The sequence below is a fragment of the Lepeophtheirus salmonis genome, chromosome 11 (genome assembly GCF_016086655.4).
Source record: "Lepeophtheirus salmonis chromosome 11, UVic_Lsal_1.4, whole genome shotgun sequence".
Lineage (NCBI taxonomy): Eukaryota > Metazoa > Arthropoda > Copepoda > Siphonostomatoida > Caligidae > Lepeophtheirus > Lepeophtheirus salmonis.
The window spans coordinates 13,412,535-13,432,267 of record NC_052141.2 but is presented as its reverse complement, the minus strand read 5'-3'; the positions used below and the strand labels follow the sequence as shown (position 1 = coordinate 13,432,267).

General features: G+C 31.7%; 1 protein-coding gene across 6 annotated transcripts in view; it reads right to left on the bottom strand.

Annotated features, from left to right (window-relative positions):
* Positions 1–423: 423 nt before the first annotated feature.
* LOC121126248 (band 7 protein AGAP004871) overlaps positions 424–19,733 on the bottom strand; it is a 456,073-nt gene continuing 436,763 nt past the window's right edge. For all 6 annotated transcript variants that reach the window (XM_071891665.1, XM_071891663.1, XM_071891664.1 and 3 more), the window contains 4 exons: positions 14,755–14,833; positions 14,611–14,697; positions 4,898–5,086; positions 424–2,903 (listed from right to left, as the gene is read on the bottom strand). In XM_071891665.1, coding sequence (XP_071747766.1) covers positions 4,970–5,086; positions 14,611–14,697; positions 14,755–14,833 — 283 coding nt within the window. In that variant the 3' untranslated portion in view covers positions 424–2,903; positions 4,898–4,969. The remainder of the gene's footprint in view (positions 2,904–4,897; positions 5,087–14,610; positions 14,698–14,754; positions 14,834–19,733) is intronic.

Below are 19,733 nucleotides of genomic sequence, written 5' to 3'. Positions count from 1 at the left end.
AATCAATGAAATTAAATTTCTGAATTTTTGTTTTTAAAAAATAATTTTTTTTTTTTTTTTTTAAAAATATTTTTTTTTTTCAAAGTTGTTTCTAAAATATTTATTTTTTCAATTTTTTTTTCCAAAAACAAAGCCTCTCACCAAAACATAATCCTACAGATGCCCCTGAACAAACAGGGGCAAGATATCACCTCCGTTCAACTTTGTTGACTTGAGTAATTAAACACTGGTTTCTTCGAAATCGGGAGTCTACAAAATTACATATTAACATAAGTATCCGAAAACTGTGATTTATGGACATCCTTTGGATAAAAGAAAAATCCGGATATAGTCAACTTTTCATCTGCAAATAGCAGTTTCCTTTATTCGAATTTGACTCTAGTTAAGTGAAGATAATAATTAATTAAGCAAACTATATACAACTATAATTAAATAAACATTTATTGATTAATCGTTATTTTTAATATTATTATATCAGCATTTTAAATTAATTACATTCAGAAAGTGTTTTATACATATCCTTTTAAATAAATATTTATCAAAGTATAATTCTTTATGATAGGTTAATAGCCAGTTATACATAAGCTATTATGTTTATGGGAGTAATGTATACAGTATCAACATATTATATAGAGTCAGCCGTTCAAAATAATATTTAAAAAACTTTAATTTACATTCATCTATATTTGCTAGTGAAATTCTCTCATGACCCAAGATACTCCAGGATCCACAAATTGTATAACATTAAAGAATTACAATCATGTACAAATGGGTTTAGGTAAAGATACTAAAAACAAAGTGGCGACAAGACCATTGACATAATACCTCATGAAACAACTAAACATGTATCTAAATAACTCACACAGCCTCAACCAAGATGTAAGTTAACATGGACTAGTAATGACCACTTTTGTTGAGTGCGAGTAGAATATAACTGACTTGTTTATTTACAAAAATATCATCACAAACAATCAAGCGCAAGTCAAAGGATGAACATAGCGCAGTAAGATCTTTTATAACCAATTTGAATTGTAGGTGATTTTTGCACCATTCATATATTTTCTGCTTCTTTTTAGTATCTTACAAAGTACATCAAAAATACTTTAAAGAAAGAAGGAACAAGAAAATTACAATGAAATCAGGGATGTGAATATTGGCTATATTGCAGTAAGCGTAATTTAAATATAAAATAGAAAGGAACAATTTCACTGATAGTTATTTTTGTGTAGCAGGTCTGTCGTCTCTCAATATGTTACTATATTGTGTATAACTTTATCTCGACCAAAATTTTTGCTTGCATCAATTTAGACCATATTCACATCCTAAATAATTACTTAAAAGATAAATATGTTCAATAATTCACAAACCCTCGAACACAAAGTTAAATAACAATAACTAGGGATCCAACTTTTGTGGAGCACGACGAAAATAAAATTTTAATATTTCTCTACAAAAATCCCATCGCTAAAGTGAAATGGAAGAAAATATGATTTTTTTCCCCATGGATATGTTTGTCAATTTATTCCTTTTATTCTCTTTAGGTGTTGACAGGAAACTTAGAGACAAGATGCTGTTATTATGAATTGAAAAATGATAGAAAGGTACGTTCAATTCTATGACGTAATAAGTATATGTTTATCATAGAACTGTAGCACAATGTCCTCATTTTCTTCCTTTTAATATACTTTTAACTTGTTTTTGTCAGGAAATGAGGTCTGAAATATCTAGTGTCTAAGTATCTTGGATATAGGTAATTGGTGGTAATCAGCAAGGAATACTTTATTTATATAGATCGCACACTCTTTTTCCCATTCATTTTTTGATTTTGACAAAGTAAGGGTTTAAAAAAAAAAGTAGAATATTCATGAAATAAAAGAGAAAATTGAATTATAAAAATCATATAATAAATCTTTTAAGAAATACACAGGGGTTTATTATTTATCAATTAATCTTATAGAAACATAATAATAACAAAATAAAAAGTTATATTAACTTATTATTGACAATCCTTACACTAATGTTTAACTTAATTAACTCCTTCATTTCATAGCTATATCTTGTATTTGAAATAAAAGCTGTGGCATTTGTACTAATCCCAAATATTAGGGAGAATGGACACAAATACATACGTTAAGGATCAAATAAAAGTTGTTCGTATTTAAGTATTTAATAAACAAGTAAGTTTTTTTTTTGCTAAAAGTTGTTGATTTTTTTTAATGAAAAAGGATCGATTCCCCATTTCTTCATTTTTCTTTTAAATAATTGGTTGTCTTTTCAAAAAAAAAAAAACCCCAAAAAATATATATGGTATTGAGTACACATGAAAAAAGGAACAAAAAAATGGAGCTGAAGAAGATATTGAGATGGAAAGAGAAACTTTCTGCACTAAATTAATAAAGAAAAATTGAGATGAATATGCTACATTGGTCTGCTTTAAAATTGGCCAAAACATATATAAAGGCGTCGCATGCAAAGCCCAGCCGGTAGAACTGCTTGCTACTATTAGAATAAAAATAGTATTTAGTTGGGTCAAATCGAGGGAAGAAAGAACAGAGTGCTTGTTCAATATTTAGAGTATATTTTGCTTATGTTGAGAGTATTCTTTGGGATAAGTAACATAGTTATTAATGTAAAATCATTTAAAATAGACCAATAAGAAAACAGCAGATCGTAATTGTATTTATATGTATGTCACAAGACAAAAAATAAAAAAATATTTTTATATATAAAAAATCCTGGTAAAGTGATGCTGTAGCTAATTCAAAACGGCATTGATATTGGCAAAAAAGAATAGTAATATATTATGCTATATATATGAATTTCGTGATTTGGCGGCAATCCTTCTCTGTTTACAATAAAGTTTGAAAAAAGTTCGTAGGTTGGCTTGTTTCTTGTTCTTCTTTCTGAAAAAAAAGAAGTAATAATACTTTAAGTATGAAGGAATATAAGTATACGTGTGGGAGTGATTAAAAAAACAGACACCTTTTGCTTTTTATATGTACTTAAAAAAACAAAATTTGTCTGTTTCTCTACTTATTTAATTGAGTATCGGAAGAGGACTCATTTTTAATATGGATCTCATTAAAAAACAAATGAACAGGGAAGTTTAAAAAAAAGATAAAATAATAATGAATGTGACTTAAGATAGCAATGAGCGTGTATAGGTAGAGCACATGTAGTGAACATTCTAGAGACTAAAGTACTCACTAGCAAATCATATCGTACTATAAATATTTTTGCTGATCATTTTCAATATTGTGTAACTACGTGTGAGAGTTATTAAACGCACTCAAACAGACACAGTTGCATTTTACTTAAAAAAACAAAATTTGTCTGTCTGTCTGGGTACTTATTTAATTGTGTGTCGTTTTAGAAACTAAAGTTCTAAAAATGCCTCATCACATTGTACAAAAAATAATTTCTCAAGCTGCAATAATTATTCTTTCATTCTTGAGGAGAGAACCTGTAAGTATTGAGTAACTACGTTTGAGTGCGCTCACGAAAAACGGAAAGCTACACTGATAATTTCCTAGAGTATTTTTTTAAAATATACTTCAGCATCCAACGTATAACACACTGTTTCCTTGTCATGCCAACCTTTTGACCGTAAAGATAAATGGATTATTAAATATTGGACATTGTTCTTAACTTAGTCTAATTCAACCAATCAACGTTCAGAACACTGATTATGAAAAAAGAAGCAGAAACATCCACAGCTGACAATCAAATGCTAATTTGAGGTCTGAAGGCGGAAATATATCATTTGTGCACTTGGTCCTTAAGAGATGAATTCAACTCTTAACTTTATTTGTGAGTATATCAAGTTAAAGTCTGCCTCAAACCGTTGAGCTGATTGTGGTAAGAATGAGTTGAACTGTATGAAAAAAAAGTACATCTTGGTTGTTCTTTTATTTTAATATTCAAAAACCTTCTCATTTGTAATGGATTATAAGTAAGACAAACTTACAGTCAAAGATACATAAAGCCAAAAGTCGATTACAAAAGTCATCATTTCCTTTTTCAATTTTAAAACTGTAATTTTTCTAGACGTTTTGCCCATGCTTAGTAAAACATAAGATTTTTCTTTCCCAATCCCTCTCTTTACTTTCCAACAGCTCTCTCCTCTAAATGCCCTTACTGATAAGCACCTTCTTCCTTCTATCTCTCCACCAAAGTATGTAAACTCAATAAACCGATAAGAATCCCTTTGGAAATAAATGTATATTCATAGGAAAATAAGGGAGTAATGAGAGGTCATCAATAAAATACATACACCACCGTCTGTGCTTTTCATTTCCTTCTCCTCCCTTCCTCCATTGAAACACACTTAACTAGGCCCAATTCTTTTATATGTACGTTGTAACATATATAACCATACCAAAAAATAAAGACAACTTTTATTAGCGTATTTGATTTTAATCATTATTCAAAGGATTTCTTTCTTTTTCTTCCATATAGTATAACATTCTCGATATCTGTGATTTAAAGACAATCTTTTTTCCTTGTCCCATATGAGTTCATTCTTCTTTGATGTGCACAATCAGTATTGATAAAAATTGAGGGTATTTTGTGTATGCTAAAAAACCAAAGCAAACACTAAATCAACGTGGATTTTTGGACTTTTTTTCTAACAAATTCCAAAACCAAGCTGCCATAAAATATATATATATATATATAATCCTGCCGATGCCCCTGGACGCAACAATATCTTTAATTATATTGATTTATAAAAGAATAACATTTTTTGACTCAAGGGGGAAAAAAAAGAAAAGAAAAATAAGGAAAAAAACAAAACAAAATGACATCGATAAACTTTAGAATTCTACAGTTATACATATATTAAAACGGTAAGAAAATATTGTATGCGGGTATTTTTTCCCAGCAACTTGTAACTTACCTTGCTCAAATGATGGAAAGAAGTTTAGGAAAAAAAGAAGAATTCAAATCCAAAAAAAAAAACGAAGAAAGATTAAGATCCTTTTTTTTTCTTCCCCATGAAATGATCCAGTATGTTCATTGGCATTGGGAAAATGATGGTGGAGTTGTGCTCGGCTGCAATGCTGCTCAGTGTCTGTAGATATCTCAACTATAAAGAGAAAAAAAAAAAAGGATTTGAGTTATATTATGACTTAAAAGCTCCAAATACTTGTATTTATTTAATTGTATAGTTGTGAAGTTCGGTTTGGAAATCATAGACCGGTCTGAGATAGTTATAATATTTATTGGATGGAACTAATTTAGTCCTTAAATAAAACTTTGGTCGAAACTGGTCTTACTTCAAATACCCTCTGTGGTTCTTAACCTTTATACCTCTGTTACTCAAATTTAACTGTTACAAGAATCAGCTCCTGCAATTGAGAATCCTTTACTAGAATCCGGACAGATTTATATATATATTTTTTACTCGAATCGGCACCAAAATTGGGGATTTTTAATAAAAATCCCCACCAAAAAGTTTATTAGTAATTGAACGTCTTCAAAATAAATCTCTTAAGACCAAAACCTAGATTGGATGTGGAATTAAAATCGGGAATTTTTAGTAAAGTCGGTACTGGAATTCAGATTTTTTACTAGAATTGGAACTGCTATTCATAACTGTTTAGAAAAACTGGATTTGGAATTTGGATTTTTGTATTAAAATCAGGAAGGAATCGGAATCTAGAATTTATGCAAAAATTGTCACTAAAAAGTAAAATTGCACATCACGAAAACAAATCTTTTAAGATCAAACTCCGGATCGAATGTTGCATTGGAATCGAGAATTTTTAATAAAATCGGCACCAAAATTGATTTTTTTACTAGAGTTCATATATTTGTGAAATCTGCACCGGAATTGGGAATCTTTAATAAAATCGGGCAGAGAAAAGTATACTAGAATCAGCGCTTATTAGTGATGTCTTATTACAAATCAAAATCCCTTTAGTCCGAAACCCAAAAAATCGGTCTTGGACCCAGTCACACCACTAACATTTGTCCAGAGTATCTTGTAATACGTTTTGTAATATAAGAATAACAATATCAATTCAATTTCTCCAATAATCTTTTGATGAGAGATAAGTTCGACTAACTAACTTACTCACTGAATGCAGTCCTATGTTTATTGTAGACCTTCTAATACTTTATCTATAAAAAAAAACTTTATAAACTCATTACGAAACAAAAGTTGTGCTTGTAATAAAAATATGTATACATATGTAGTTCCAAAGAGTTTATTCTAAGCAAAAATAACTTTGTTTTGTTCAGCAAAAGTTTATTCCTATGGATAGGCTGAATGGGTGGGTAGGTGGATTCCTCATATTTCTGGATGTACATCTATTTAATACTATTATATAAGCATAACAATCTGTTGTATACACATCAAAACGATTACATACAGTCTGACAAAGCCGATTTCATTATAGTCTTTATACCCGGGTGTCACATGACTAAGTCATGAAAATCCAAGCTATTTTTTTCTGGAGTTAGTAACCTGAAAAATGAATTTTATATTCCTCAGCTGCAGACATTATTATTTAACTCCTCAGGTGTTAATTTCCTTTCAATTATATTCTAAACTTGATTGAACACTGATTGGCTGTGCTTATAATATTGGGAATTCGTTCTGGAGTTATATTTTTAAGTCCTTCTTGTACAAAGAATAGAATTGAGGGTCGACATCAGAGTAATTTTTGGAAATGTCCTGGTTTATTTTTTTCCTCCTCCTCCGTTGTCAAGCTGATTTTAGCTGGTCTAATGAAATGCCATAAGAGCTAAGCTGCTCTCTTCCAAATGATTCTTCAATTTGCAGGGATTACCATGTTCATTTTCGGTTTCTTTTTTTTAATATGTCCAAAATATAAAATATGTATGTCCTTGTTGAAGTCATATTACAATAAGAGACAGATTAGAGTAATTATTTCCTTTGTCTTTGTTTTTTTTCTTCTCCAATCCCCCTCTCCCCCCAGGTTAGAACTGATTCTAGCTGATTTAATGAAACGTCATGACAGCTTAACTTCTCTCATTTAAGCAATTCTTCAAATTGAAGGAGTTTCAATGTTGATTTTCAAAATACAATCGATTTTCATGACTACTTATAATTTTAAATTCTTGTTCTCATAATTACAACAGAAACGAAGGGTTGCAACCTTTTATTCCACGCAATGCCCCCATAAAGATTTATTGTGTCTAAATGTAGCTCAAAGCCAAATATCTAAGGCTCAACACACTGGACATCCCCTCTAAAGTGATTTCTTAGCTTCTACACGCTTCTTGATGCAATATTTCACATTAAAACAGATTACTGAAAGTTAAAGGCCATTAAAGCAATCAATCCGGGGATTGTCACACCTAACCTTCCATAGTCCTCTTTGAGTAATTCCTTAGCTGGCAACAATCTTCCCGATGGGATAGCTCGTAGTGAGATTCCCGCTCAATTTTGACCCTGTATTCATGAATTGGGATATTATACACCACAATATATGTATAAATTTTTCTTATTATTTTAAATCTACACTTTATCGCAAATATTTTTGTGTTTGCTCCTGAAACATATAATTTAATAAGTTGTAATAATTTTTTTTATGTCGACACTGCATTGTTTATGATTTAATAGTATACATCTCACTTTTTAGTCGAGGTTTAGTTAATTTTAACGACTATTTTGCTTAAAGATGGTCATCTTTTTTTCTTTTGACGTATTACTTTATTCTTTTTTTCTTGTGAGGCCTTAGGCGTACAAAGTTAGCTACAAAGTTATAATATTGCAGCAATAATTTTATGTAATACACGAAACCTCATCCAAAACTGATGGGTACTAATTTAATGTCCAAAATTCGCATAAAGTAATAAATATTTCATAGAAAGCAAAAATAAAAAGGAAGGAAGAGGTGGCGCTGACAACGTAGTTCCATGTCATGTTAATCATTGACTCCATGATGGAGGCAATTAGGGATTCCTTGATGACATGAGATTTTCGATTTGTTTTAGATTGGACATAGTTCAACATAGACAAAATACTCTAGTAGATTAAGATCCAGACTGCAATATTTCCTTCCCAATAAAGTCAAAGGACATAATAAAGTGGGTAGTCTATCCATTGTCCCTAGTTATAGGGACGTCAGTCACATTTGAGATCTCCCTATTTGAAATTGCTATGTTTTTTGCACAAAAACATCGTCACTGCGCAACGTCGTTATTCCTCTATAAAGTCAATCCTCTTTATATCTCGTACAGCTGTCGTCATGATGCCCAAAACTTGACTAAAGCTTATTTATACAATAATGTTTATTCGGGCAACAAAGGAACGACATGATACGACTATATCATGACAAATCTTCAGCGCACGCAAGTGCCGATTTGATCTTAACGCCTTTTATTTTTAATTTTGGGGGTTTATTTTTAACCAGTTCACGAACTGCGTCATAATAAGGACGTTCAGTAATGAAGGGTTAAGTACTCGGTTGCCTCTCTCAATGTTATTCTTGATGTTACGGGACAGATAATTTATATGGATATTGTTAATTTTGAATAATACATTCATCTAAAATGTGGCAATAGCACCATGCCACCCAGTAAGATTTCACCATCATATTTTAATAGTTGAGCAGATAATATGGAAGAAAATACAATCATAATGATACAATAACAGAGCGATTTCCTTGTTGAATTAATGTACCGAAAACTATATACTACGGATATATATATATATATTTATGGATCTATATGTGTACAATGTATACACAAAAAGCAAAAAAGCTATGAAATATGTTGTTAAAAAGTAAAGTAAAATGAAGACATCACCAATTTTTATCTACTTATGGTACAGTACAACATAGATTATAATTCATTGGATGTATAGTCATACATACATACATAAAGAGAGGAAGGTTTTCAGTGATAAACTACAGCCAGCTGGGATACAGATAAAGGGAAGCATCATACACTAAAGGTCCTTTGACAACGTTACATATGGGTGGGGAAGCTTGTAGATGCAGTGTGATAAATAATATGTAGTGGCTGGATTCAATGACAGCCCATGATACGCATTACAGGGGATTTGTATCTTACATAAAGTTACGTTATACACAGGGCTCGAAGATGAAATCCCCGTCCTCTTTAGAGTGTCCTTGAATCAAATGTCGTCGTCATATGATAGTTTAAAATCCTGCGTAATATACAGACAAAACACATTCATTCTGTCTAATTTCACCAAAATCGAAGAATTATAATCAGAGCTGCCAGATATTTAGTTCACACAGGAGGAGCGGAGATGCGCCATACTTATGTGAATAATTAAAAATCTAGACCAAATCATAAATCGTGACATCTGTTATACCAATGGATGAACAATCCTTTACATCCAGGATACCAGGAAGAAACTGGAGGATTTGAAGAACCCCCAGAAGATTATTTCAAAGTTGAATAGGTCATAGGAGGTCTCCAGGAAGGCCAGGGACGCGGAGTTCATCAAGAAGGTTACCAATATCACTGGTCTGTCCACGACAAAGTCCTTTGACTCTATTGAAAAGTGACAAGTCAGTTCGGGGATGTGTTAACAAAATTATCAAATGCCTGACCCTCAAGATGAAACCCAGTGTGCACCCCCACCCCCCCCCTCCCCAGCAGCCTCGATCTGAATTTGATGGATTATTTGGACTAAAAGCACATACCCAAACAACTAAAGTAAGGAGCATTTCACATCCATGTCAAGGAACTTTGCCATTAAACCCTGCTTCCTTTTCAGAGATCTTATCGAGGGCATGATCGAAGCTGAAGGCAATTATATCGAGTAAGCCTCAATACACATGACTTACAATGACTTTAATTTTTACTTGAAATAAAAATATTAAAAATTACAGATTTTATATGGTTTTTTGTAAATACAAGAGATGAGGAGATTTCATTTTCAATCCCCATATACATTCAGTGTACGAGATAAAATCGTGGACTTGACTTTAAATCAATCTGTATTACTTTAGAGGGAATACTTTAAAATACTAGATTACTATTTGAAGAAGGCCTATTTCAGTAAGATGACGTCGACAACTACTTTCAACAGCAACCAAGGCCAACTGGATCAAGAAGGGCTAGTTTGTTGACTCGGTTAAATAATAATGGCTCAACAGCTTGCATCTCCTTTTCAGACTACCCCCTTCGACTATCCCATTTGGATGTAATCGAGAAGAGGGCCTCTGACACCCCTCACAGAAATTTGGATGCCCTCAAGTCCTCCATCGAGTTCCAGTGAGGAGCTATATACGAGGACTTCATCAAGAAATGCTGCAGCGCCTTTCGACTCAAGTTGGATGTCATGTTAGCAAATAAAGGAAACATTTCGAAGAAAAGAAAGATATATCAATAAAGAAGTCTTTGATAAAGCCTGAGTGTAGTAGTCCTTTTCATTCTTGCAAAAGTTTACCTTATTTGTTTGTTATCAAAAAGTCCACGACTTAATCATGAACACTCTAGCTCTCCTCTCAAACAATTTCCGAATTGTCAGGATTACCGCATTCTTTTTCGGTTTATTTTATTTTACACACCGGCAGAATATATTTTTTACATTTACATGTCTTATTTGCCAAAGTAAACCGGGGTATATTTAGTGGATATTCCAAGGATCAATAGTTAAAGACAGGTCCCATATACTAATAGGGCTGGTTCTAAGAAATAAAGACTAATACAATAGTAGTTATAGGCCGTTGATGATTGATTATTAATTTCTTATCTGGCTCACAGTCGTAGTTTGATCTCGTTTCAATAGACGTCAAAAAAAAAAAAATATATATATATATAAGTAAGCATTTATCTAATAGGCGAGATACTCATCAGAAATAGGTTTTAATGACTAACGTTTGAAATTCTATAGCTAAATCAATACATAGCTATTACGAACGAATGAATCAATTTATCACATGTCCGTTTTGAAAATGCATTTTGCCCTTCCTTGCAAATATGAATGTATATATGCAATATAGATCAACATATATATAGATCAACACACCCATGTACATATTTAATTAGATCCACTTCAATATCAATTTAATTTATCCGCGAAAATAGGGACATTCGAAGGGAGGAGCTCCTTCCTCTCACCCTATTATCAAGGCTTTAAAATTTATGTTATGCCTCATTTCGACACTAGTGCAAAAAATATTTTTGACAATAATATCTAATCAGAAAAAGGTTTACTTTTTATGCAAAGGAAATTACAATAAAAACCAATTGCTGACAATATAAACAATGTTTTGATTACACTCGGCAACATTTTGTAGGTCTTGGAGTGCCTGGAGACAAAAAGGAAAATTTATTACTATTATTTAAACCATAGAACATGAAAATGACTATTAAAAATTTACGTCAATACAAATTTGGTCTTTAAAGTTTATTTTTTTTTTAAATTAAGTTCTTTGGGTTTAACTACGATTCAGTATATGAAAATCAAAGTATATAATAAATTCATACAAACATTACATGAATTATTCATTACTTTATCTTGATTAGAATGAATTAAAAAATGCATATAACCATCAAAAAATCAAGTCAAATGAAGGATCATACTTAGAAGCTAATATCTTTTTTATTTTTTCTTCAAGTGCTTAATATCTTAGCTGAAGTAATAGAATGTCCGTTATATTTCAATTTAAAAAAGATTGATTTAGATCAAGTTTATAGATGCTTCATATTCAAAATAATTGATTAATTGATAGTTATAAACTAATACGTGATTGATTTTTTCACCCAGAAAATTATTGTAATCTATATTCTCGTATGTCTCAATTATAAACCTTTACGGTTTGAAAGAGCGCCTGGTTAAAGTTGAGGATCTTGGAGAAGCTCCCAAGAACTCCTTCTCAATATGTGAGCGAAAATTTCAGTTCCAGATTATTTTTAGTGAACTGTTGGCCTCTCCAATCTCAAGATCTCAATCCTCTGGGTTATAGCTTAGAGTCAAAGACTGCAGAATCTGATAAGCAAATATTGAGGCTTTAAAAGACTATGTCAATGAACTGTGAGTTGACATGTCAAAGACCTCTATCAAAAACACCACAGCTGCCTGAAAGCCGTTAGGGTGGTCATATAAAGTATTCTGACTGACGTCATAAATTGCATCTTATTTGAAGGATACTCAGTTTTGGGGGCTTCAAGTTGATATTATTACTATATATAATGTCCCAATTTTCAAATACTCTTGATCAAATTTTATGTATGGGGAAGGAATGTAATTGAAGTCATATATAATGAGAACCCCTAAAAATTGGTAGATCTGTCGTTTTTTGTTTGTTTTGTTTTTGATCAATTAGGGACTAGAAAAGTAGAATCACTCAAGAAATATAATTTATCCTTTCCGTTGTGATAGGTAATTTTTATCTACACTATGAAAATAAGTTCATATAATACATTTTGAAATGCTATTAAGGTGGGATATCTAATTTAACAATGCGATGGAGGGATCACATTTTAAAAGGAATAATATTTAACTCCTTTTATTTATTGGTTGACATGATCCAATCGTTTACTATTTCCTTTTTATTATTATTAAAAAAAGGTCTTTATTAAATATAAAAACTTGATTGTTGACATCAACAAGTCTGTCGTCACTTGATGAAAACACAACTTTCAAAGTTAATTATTATTATTAATTATATAAATAAAACTGTTTTGGATATTACATGTATAAGAAATTATACATCCCTGTTTAAATTTATTATCAAAACTTGCTCTTAATTAATTTATTTCAATTATGGGCACTGAAAAGTGCAAATAAATTTGTCTCGTTAGGATTTAAAGGAAAAGTTAAGAGTTTTAAAATTGTGCATATTGGAAATATTGAGTTGTTCATGCCTTCAACAATAGTCGTCGAAATATGACGTCAAGTGAAAACTATGTGAATAGATTTAATCTTTTTCTCTTTTTACAAGATTTTATTTAATATTTTAGCTCATCCATATAAACAATTGTTAATCTACTTTTATTTTAATGCATATTTGTTTAGTTGTAGTTGATTTGTGTATGTTTGATGTACAATATGTCTTCTAAGTAATGTATAATGGAGTGAAAAAATAACCATCTTCAAAAGGAAATGAGACTGCAAAACATGAAAAATAAAAAAATAGCAACGATCATTTGTATTAGTCCTGTATTCAAAGTTGTTTTTAAAATGTTTCATCTCTATATCAATAGAGCAAAATTTGTCCCTAGAGGAATCATTTGTAACAACGAGCGTGTTTAACTAAAGCTCAGTGCGCCATTTAAAGAAGAGTACGTGTATAAAATAATGGTTGTGACTTTAGATGAGGTTTATCAACGAGTAGTTTTAGCTAAAGTTCAGCTTTTTATTAAAAAGGAGATAGAAATGGTAGTATAGATTAGTGATGGGATACTAATATTTAATTTGCAATTTCAATTCTTATTTATTACTGGTGGTAAGCTATTCATTACTTTTCCAAGTTACAAAAAAATAACCCACCATTCCTCTTGTAAAAATAAAAGAATTTTTGCTTTTTACAAGAAAATTTTACATTTATTTTTTAATTTAATTTTTCAATTTTTTATCTGAAAAATTTAATCCTTCAAATTTTGTTCTCAAAAATTTAATGATCTCTAAATAACTGTATTAGAAAAAATAAAAAATAATATTGGATTTTTCTTTTTCACAAAATTTTAAAGAGAAACTTTATTGTCAATTTTTTTTATCTTTTGCATAATCCAATGGACGCCCCTGAAAAACTATTAAGTATAATTCAAAATATTAAAGAGTCGGCATCAGGAATTTTTAGTAGAATCGTATTTGAATCGGGATTTTTCTGAAATCGTCCCATCACTACTTATCTTTAATAACTCTGAGGATTGCAGGCTGAATGAGTGCGTACCGGACTTTCAAAGAGTCTTTGACCATATATACGACGACAATTAAACATGTTTTATAAAAGTTACAATAATTTTGTACAACTTTTATATGCTGAAGCTGGTTTTCTTATATCACGAAAAAGTGATGAAATATTGTTGTATGTTTATTATTAAGAAAAAATGGAAGCAAACAGAACAGAGATTGCCACATTGGTCTCTCCCGGACAATTCAACTCTGACACTGTTAAGAAGCTGAAGCTTAACCCTCATACTGTGTTCAAGGTCAAAAAATTTATAGAAGAAGGAGAGAACCTCTGGGATAGGCCTTTAAGTGATAAACTTAATAAAAAACACACATTAAAAACATGAATTTCTTGTCAAAAGAGTTTTAGCTTCCCCAGTCCCCTGATTAGAATCCTTCAGACTTTTTTTTATAGTCCAAACCCTGGAGAATTAGCCGCAGCAACCCAACCTACCTCAAAGCCTCTGTGGAGGCCCATTGGAAGAGGATGTCCAGGACATAGATTGTTAAAGTAAAGACCTTGTAATGGGGCTGTAATTGAAGCTGGGGAAATCAAAATCATAAATCACAATCTTCATAATGTGTAAATTAAAGTGTATTTGTAAGACTTTCCTGTAGAACTTCAGTCTGATCTGTTGGGCATGTTTCTTTGTTGTACAATCAAAATATTCAAAGACATTTGAACACCCGCTAAACGCGCCATAGATATATCCAAGTCTGGGTATAAGATCATAAAAACAATCCTAATAAATGTTTTCTCTTACCTGAAGTGCTGATGAACTTTCTGCTATTACGTTGGCAGCTTCTCTTAATGCCTTGGACGCCTTCTGCTCTCCTTCTGCGGCAATAACCTATAAAGAGACATAAATTAAATGATGAAAGCAATAAACTATGGAGAACATTGTTACCTTTGCTCTTGCCTCTCGTGCAGCTTCAGCCTCAGCTGCCATAGCTCTTTGGAGCTGAACAGGTAATCGTACATCTTTTCTGTTAGTATAAGAGAGAAAAAAGTGGATTGAATCATGTTTTAAATTTATAGGAAAAGGTCAACTGAGAATCGATTCTTTCTATACCAATTTATAACTGTGAGGATGACAGAAGAAAATGTAATGTATAGTATATTAAGATATCGTAAGATTTATTTAATAGATCACAGATCATTTTGGGAATTTTAATCTTTTTAATGGGGTTTCCTTTGTGATCTACGGTATTTTTGATGAAATTTGAACAAAGAGGGTTAAAAGTATTTTGCAGAAACTCAAAGATATCGATTTTAAATTTGGATTTATTTATGAGAGAGGTAGGTGGATTTTATTATTATTAAATTTAATTCAGATTATTGGTACTAAAAAATCAACAAATTTTTTTTAGAGATAACTAGGTGCTCAGTTCTCTAAGACCTCATCTGAATCGTTGTGTATGAGAGATTCACATTAAATAATTTATACTAACTGAATGAAAAGAGACGTTCCATCATCTCTGAATGCCTTACAAAACATTATGGATAACTAAAGTTGGAAATCAAAAGGATTTTTTTTATGTAAATAAAAACAACAATTTCTTTATGAAACAGTGAAAGGACTGACAATCTTAAGAAACTGATCCCAAGGACCAGTCATAAGACTAGACTGACAAAATAAGAACCGACATAACTTGAATGGTAAATCTCCTCATAATTTGAAGAATGTTTTGGTGGAGAGCAGCTTAGCTGTCATGGCGTTTCATTCAATTATCTGTGAGCAGCTACAACTTGGAGAAGAAAAAAAACCACAAGTTCTTTTCCGTACCAAGTAACCATAAAGAGAGGAATTATCTCATTGTCGAGATGATCTATTCTATTCCAATTCTATCAGGATCTTACACATATAAATCCCACACAAATCCTCAGAGTTGATAGCAGTCAATTTTGAGCACACACACTCTTGGTTATACTTTATTACTTTGATGATTCCTTTTCAAAATCAATTATAATAATAATAAAAGCTTTGGAAAATGAAAGAAGCTTGTTCGGATTGCTTCTTTCCCCATTCCTCCCTATACAGAACACGCAAAGCCTCGTGTGATGTGAATTCTCACCCTCCCACACACCTGTAGGGGACTAAAGATATCATTAGAAGGAGACAAGCAGAGTAGTGTAAAATTAGATTAGCAGCATTTAATAGAGCTTAATATATATATAAGCAAATATCTTCCTTCCTTCTTTCCCAGATAAAAACTGGTTATCGAGCCCTATTGCTTGATAACACTGGATTTATCGTTTTAAAAAAGCTCACTTAGCAATATTTTGACTTAATTCTGAAATTTCTACTGTCAGGGGTTGATCGTTGACTTTTGCCGCATATATTATACCCTGAATTTTGCCTATGATTAACTTGATCTTTAGAGCCTCCTCCATACTTTCTGACGTCGAGGTCAGACAGTCGGAAGGACTCAATCTCTTCTTATAACGATTACAGATCTCAGCTTCTACTATTCTGAACACAAGGGCGATACGAGTGCAAAAATAAAAAAGTTGGCAGGAAGTATCGATGACAGTTCCACAAAAATGGGACAACCGCTCCTTAGGGGTATTTCGACTCTTGTTGGTAAGGATAGAATATGTTGCTAATCTATACATAAACTATTTTTCTTTTTGTGTGTCACAAAAAGGATATCGGAAAACCATGCGCAGACTAACTTCCTTTCTAGAACAAGCCTCTCCATTCTTCTTCTCATGAGGATGTGGGGGTTGGCTATTGAATACAGTTCTTCTAATTTTCTCACTTTTCAGAGAGCTCACAGCGAAGAAGAATGGAATCTGAGGGCCGTTGGACACATGATCCCCAGGCTGGGTGACACTTTTTCGAGACCTTCATAACAGTTTAAAGTTCTTCATGCCTACCTCAATGTAAACCATTGTTTAGTTTGCCAACGGCAACAACAAAACTCGCATGCTAAAAAGTCCTTTGTATTTACAACTTCTTCCATATACAGTATGTAACTTTTGAAGTAATATTATCATTTAAAGATGATTACCCATTTATGGGATGTGGAAAAAGTAATATCTACATAGTGGAAACGAAATGAATATACATACATATTCAAACACTATAGTAGAGATTCAATTTCAAAAGCTATTCCAAATGATGGGGATTATTTGATTTATTATAATTCAACAATCCTATCTTGACGACAAAAAAACTCAAGGTATCAAATAATGTACGCTTCTCAGTCTTTCTTTTATTTCTTGTTAGGTATAAGTAAGCTCTATGTATACCTAGAGAGATACATTGTGCGTATCAAAATCTGAACAACATAGAAGGTGAAAATGGAGAGTAAGGAATTGAGTTACAAATTTGAAATTTTTTACCGTGGTTTTATGATTGGATGAAGAAAATTTGTGAGTCACTTTTTTACTCTTTTTTTTATTTTTTATTTAAACAATAAAACCTAAAAAAAAAAACATTTACCAACCATTAGATGTTCTCCTGTACCATTGTGTATTATGCAAATTTGAGTCAACTTGAGGCCTTAAAGTCCAAAGTTTGCTTTCAGTTGAATTTATGTGATTTTTTTTTGCATGATTCCAAATGGTACCCATCATCACCGGATCTGAATAGATTGGATTACAGCATATAGAACGTTGCGGAGTGGAAAGTTTGTCGTACCTCCCACAGGAATGTGGATGAGCTAAAGGCTTCCATCATTCCAACCTGGGATCAAATGGATGAGGTCTATGTACATTGGGAAGACTATCTCTGTCATAAGCACATGTTTGAATGCTATAAAGGCATCTAATGTGGATCGTATGGGATATTTTATAACTTCATTATATGAGGAATAATAAAAGAGTTTTTCATGTTTCTATCTCTGATTATTCTTGACATATGTAGTCAAATATTGGCGTACTAACATTGGTTCACATTTTGGTTACAAACACTGTATATATATATGAGAGGATCTCGGAAATTGCCCTCCAGAATTTTATCAACAAAACATTTCCACTAGTAGAAGATTTGCGAGCTGGAAAATTGTCATTTGGTGAAAATTGCCTGCAATGATATCATATTACATATGTATGTTGTGATTTATCTATTGATATGTCCCATCAACAGATGGGACTGACGCCTCAAAGGATAGATAGTTTTCAAATCTGCACAAAAAATTGTAACCCTTCAAGGTGGGCATAATAAACTTAAGCGACTTGAATGCTAATTTACGTCATCTGGCAGCCCTTTATCAGGTTAACTAAAGTACACAACTCGAGTAGAGTTATTTTCTTTCTTCTATTAGTAAATTAGAAAATAATTTTCACTCTCTTTCAAACTCAAAAAACCACACAGGGATTGCTGGAGTTTCTCTGGTCTATGTCGTAAAAAAACCGATGAAGGGTTTCAATATCTTCTCCAGAGCTACAATAGGTGGCGGGAAACGCAGAACCTTTATAAGGAAGCTAAAAGATAGGATCAAATATGACCCAGCAAATTTCCCCGAGGAGACACTCAATTGAAATGGGCGTGGGGATGTTCACCATGTATGAGGTAATCATAGAGCTTGAGATGAAGTTATATGTGAGATAAAGAATGTAAGCACTCAATGAGAAATTTCTTGCTTAAAAAAAAAATATATATATATATTGGGTTCTTGAAGCGGCAGTAATGGGTCTTAGTCAGGCCGCCCTAACTTTATACTACACAACCAATGGAGTTGGAGCTTAGGTGATTCAACAAAGGTTCTTTGAAGTGAAAGGTTTTTTTTTGAGCCGGTCTTGTGATCCCATGGTTATTCTATACAAATCCAATTACCTGCAGTGTAATTTAAGAAATTAAGAGTGTTTTTTTTACTGTTAATCATCTGCAGAAGGAAAAAAAATCACAAATCACAATCACAAATGTAGCACAATTGAGGGCAATCCTTGTCACATGGTATGCCATTCAAATATGTACTTACAACAAATTGTGACAAAATTTTCCTATTTATTTTACAAAACAATTTTGAGTGAGTTTCTGCTAATATGGTATATTGGATATTTGAAAGCCTTGTTAGCTGTTGAAACATGATATTTGAAAAAAAAAAAAAAAAAGAATATGCTTCCATAAGGTTCTGACTTTTACAAAAACTCTACTGTTGCAAAAACAATTATAAGAACAAATAAACTCTTTTCGAAGGCTTTTGAATGAATAAACATTAATTAATGATAATTTTTAATTTTATGACAATTAGTAATTATGTATATTCTTTATAATATCATCAAAAACTAATTTTTCTTTCCTTTCATCTGAATTTTTTGCAGTCCTAAACTAAGACCGACATAACTCTATGCTCATAGCTTGTTTAAATTGAGTTTTAAAGGGGTAGTTCATCTTTGTCACCCCTAATTAAAACCTCCGTTTTACAATAATTTCAATTTACAAAAGAGGATTTGTTTTAAAATGTTTAGCTCTGCAGCAATATTGATTTCCTTTTTTTTAAACAAAATAAATTCATGAAGGTTGTTAAATTTTTTTAATTCCTTTCGTGTTTAATATTGTACTAGAGAAAAAATTTGCAACCATCAATACGTAAACAAAAATCAAACTCTTCCTTTCGTTAGAAACAAAAATAAAGACTGTCTAATTTAAGGAGTTATTCTCGCCGTGCACACTTATTTTTAATGAAAAAGAGGTGGCTTTCCCCGCGTCGCCTGGGGCATTAAGAAATTAAAACTTAATTCGGAACTCTTCTCTTCCATATAAAATAAAGAATTATTCTCGTTGCATCTTATTTATCCTTACACACCTTTTTTCAAAGGATATTATAAGGTTTAGATAAGACAATATATTCAAGTTGAACTGTCGTTTGCTCAACTTGAATATTATTCGCAAAAATCATTTGATTTAATTTTTCTTCTTTATTGTACTTCTCTCAA